We start from the raw sequence: 3,911 nt of genomic DNA, 5'->3' as shown, positions 1-3,911 counted from the left end.
AACTACACTAGACAAATCCCATGCGACGAGCTCAACCGAGAAAGCATGGGAGGAGGGGTTTGAAGCTGCGCCTCCCATCTGGGGATCTCGTGCTCAACCAACTCGGTCACTCTTACGGGTTTTGAAGCATAATTTCTTTTTTAATGAATTTTACGTGATACAAATTCAAATTATTCTAACCAATAAATATCAAATACCTATAAAAAAACCATTTTTAAATTATAAAACTTATAGCTTAGTCAGGTTTCCACGTGCTCCTAGGGGACAACAAATTTCTCCTTACTTCAATACCACAAACTCTCTATTTTTTTGCACTCATTTTACACCACCTTTGCCCCTTTGACCATTTTTGCCTACCTTACTGCTTCTCCATTTTCTCTCCATCTTTCTTTTTCAAACCATTCAACTTAAGCTCTAGTAGTTGTCCTCAACATCACATTCCTCAAACAAAATACAATCTAAAATTAAAGCATATAACAAGTGTGTTTTCTTCCTTCATTTTTTGGTGTGAAAAATGGTAATGGAAGGAATTCAAGAAGATGTAGATGAAGGAAATATACAATGTATAAACCATCCTTATAAAAACAGTTCACCAGGTGGAATCTGTGCATTTTGCCTTCAAGAAAAACTAGGAAAACTTGTTTCTTCTTCTTTTTCCTCTACCATTTTCCCTTCTTCTACTTCTCCTATTTCAACTCCTTCTTTTAGATCTGATTTTGGTGTCACTTCAACTACAACTTCAGCCTTACAAATCCCCACAAATAACAACAAAAATACTACTGATTGTAATACTAACTATCATCCATATGAGAATAATATGAGGAAATCAAGAATGCAGTTTTTGTTGAGTCAGAAGAAGAAGAATAGTAGTAATATTATGGCAAGTTCTGGTTCAGATTCTGGTATTGTTTTTAAGAGAAGTAAGTCAACTACAACCCCTAGAAATCATTTGCATTTCTTGGAAGCTGAAGATTATGGTATTCATAGAAAAGGGTTTTGGTCATTTCTTCATTACTCTTCCTCAAAGCATTATTCTTCAGGTAAAGAAATTTAATCCTAGTTTAAAGACTACCTTATCTATTAAAAATGTTAGAGACAGTAAATTTTTATTTACTTGAGCATATCTTAACATTGGAGTTTATTCTTTTTTCATGGCCAAGCATGAGAAAATTTCTTTTTTTATAAATGTATGGCGGTGAGACTTGAATCCAGTCGACTCGTCTGAGTGTTTGTTCTGATACCATATTGAAATGTATGATCATTTTATTGAAAGGTCGTATGCCTCCAAGGATATATTGAAATTATTTGCATTTTATTGAAGAATTAACCTAAATAGCGGTCTACCCAACCGCTTGAACTTAAAATAGCTGGTGCAAGGGCGGATTTAGGGGGATGGAAGGGTGTTCACCCGAACTTCCTTTGCCGAAAAATTATACTGTATATATAAGGCAAATTTTGTTTTACCTGTATATATTATGTTTTGAATTGCCTTGACACGACCCAAAAGCATAGCTTAGTGGTTAGGGAGGTTCAAAACTTTTGTAAGGTCATTGGTTCTATTCCCACTAGCCACAACCATTTTAACTTTTTCTTTTTTAAACCCTCTTCGCGATAATCCTACCCCCGCCACTAAGCCGGTGGATATATGATTTATGTATAATCCATGTATAAACAGTGTATATGTGTACATCAGTATATAATTTATATCTACTACCTAGAAAAGTAAATAGTGAAACCAACGTCTATTTGCGTAGCAATACCTTTAATTATGTCTTCAACATGCTGCTTAGGCGTGGTTTGATTTTCTTTACCATGGGCCAATGATGTGGAAATATTTTAATAAAGGGTGGCGGTGAGACTTAACCTAGTACTTTTATCTGTTCTGGTATCATATCGAATTGTGCGCTGATCTCATCTAAAAGCTTACAAGGAAGAAAGGACAGCTTGATGCATTAAGCTCCCGCTCTGCACAGAGTGCGGGGAAGGACTGGACCACAAGGGTCTAGTGTTTACACTTTTATTTATTTATTTATTTATTTATGTTTTTCAACAGGATCATCTCAGAATGGTTCCATAAAATCAAGGGAGAAAAAGAAAGAAGAGATTGTAGAAGTGGAAGAAAATGAGAGTCCTAATGAGTCAACATTTGACAGAAAAGTAGCAAGATCCAGATCTGTTGGTTGTGGAAGCAGAAGTTTTTCAGGTGATTTATTTGAGAAAATCTCAACTGGTTTTGGAGATTGTACTTTAAGAAGAATTGAGTCACAAAGAGAAGGAAAACCAAGATTTTCATCTGTTAATCATAAAGAAAGAGTCAATTGTGGAGGAATATTATCTTATTTGGTTTCTTCTGAAGAAAATTTGCATGGAAAATCTCATAATATTACTAATGGAAGAAGTAAGAATTGGGGTTGGGCATTAGCAAGTCCAATGAGAGCTTTTAGTAAAACATCATCAAGTGGAAAAAGAGAAGATTCAAACAAGAATGCTACTCCTAATTTGGCTGCAATTCCTTCTTTGTTGACTGTGAGCAGCTAAAATGTTGTCGCATCTGTGTCGGATCCTTCAAAATGCTCACAAGAGACTACTTTTATTTATGTTGTATGGACTCTCCAAAATGCTGCCGCCCTCGTATCCGATCTACTAAAAGTGCACTACTTTGCAGGATTCAACACGCATCCAGCAACATTTTCGTAGAGTCCGAGTTACATGGATTTTCCAAATGCTGCTGCACTTGTATCGGATCCTCCAGAAATACACGACTTTTGCAGGATCCGACATGCATCTAGCGACATTTTTGGAGAGTTCGAATAACATTGATTTTCACTAAGTAACTACTGATACTATTACATAAATTTGCATTTTTCTTGTCCAGAACCCTGTTTGTTTATCAGGTTATATTAACTAATTTCTTTGTTATTAGAACTATCTTTTTTTGTCCTGGTGTAAGGTTGATGTTGAGTCCTGATGATTTTGCTGTCAATTGATTTGCTTTGGTTGGAGAATTTTTCCTGTTGTTGGATGCAAGTTTTTTGTAGTTTTGTAGGGAGAAATTCCCAAATTAAAAGGAGTTAATATTATTTATTTATTTATTTATGCTTCTTATTATGAGTTGAAACAATTGTAAGTATTTTCCAATAGAAAATTGTTGGATTTTGATTGAGAATGATGGAGTATCCCTGACTTTATGCATGGCTTCAGCAGTAGTTATAGGACTTGTCCGTACACCGAGGCGGACCCAGAATTTGAAGCCTGTGGATACACTTTTAAATTCAATCAAAATCTGTTTTGCATATAGGCATACATGTTTATATGAAGTTTTTGCCGAACTTTATAGGTGCCGGTGACCCTTATTTGTATGGCATAGGTCCGCCCATGTTTTTACAAAAATACCACTAATCTTTTACAATAATAGTGGATGACCTAGTTTGTTCGTACCACGACTATTTTATCGATATTTGTTATAAATTTGCTAACCAAAAATTAGGTAAATGAAAAGAAATTATCTAACGTCTTGTCGTACCTTTCAAGATTTAAATTTAGTATATTCACTCACTTTATTAATTATAAAATCCATAATCTTCTATAATTTTTAAGAGTATCGTCTAGCTATTTCACGTGCAAAGATTGGCGGAGACAACTAATCATTGTTAAACAAAAGGGGGATTTAGAATCATTTTCAAGTCACAAGCTCCAAGTCAAAATACTATCACATGTTTGGTAGATGGAGACACATGCAAAAAGGTCTAAATCCAGTGGGCATACGACTCCAAAACTCTAGCTTTACAAATACATACGAAAAAGTAGATATAATAACAAATTCGTGATGTATAATTCTAAAATACCAAAAAATAAATTTGAAAGTCATGACTAAGTGATGAGTATTGATCACCACGTCATTTCCTGTGGAC

General features: G+C 34.7%; 1 protein-coding gene across 1 annotated transcript; it reads left to right on the top strand.

Moving 5' to 3' along the window:
* Positions 1 to 429: 429 nt before the first annotated feature.
* LOC104220188 (uncharacterized) lies at positions 430 to 2,879 on the top strand. Its single transcript, XM_009771012.2, has 2 exons — positions 430 to 1,040; positions 2,054 to 2,879. Exons 1-2 carry the CDS (start codon positions 515 to 517, stop codon positions 2,536 to 2,538), a joined length of 1,011 nt encoding a protein of 336 aa, XP_009769314.1. The 5' UTR covers positions 430 to 514; the 3' UTR covers positions 2,539 to 2,879.
* The last annotated feature ends 1,032 nt before the right edge of the window (positions 2,880 to 3,911 follow it).

The sequence above is a fragment of the Nicotiana sylvestris genome, chromosome 10, assembly GCF_000393655.2.
Source record: "Nicotiana sylvestris chromosome 10, ASM39365v2, whole genome shotgun sequence".
NCBI lineage: Eukaryota > Viridiplantae > Streptophyta > Magnoliopsida > Solanales > Solanaceae > Nicotiana > Nicotiana sylvestris.
The sequence above is the reverse complement of the archived record's forward strand: the minus strand, read 5'-3'. Positions and strand labels throughout refer to the sequence as shown.

Bases quoted from the DNA above. Each gene is read 5' to 3' on its own strand.
- LOC104220188 (XM_009771012.2), top strand. From the start codon at position 515: ATGGTAATGGAAGGAATTCAAGAAGATGTAGATGAAGGAAATATACAA. The intron at 1,041-2,053 runs GTAAAGAAATTT...GTTTTTCAACAG, and splicing joins CTCAAAGCATTATTCTTCAG to GATCATCTCAGAATGGTTCC.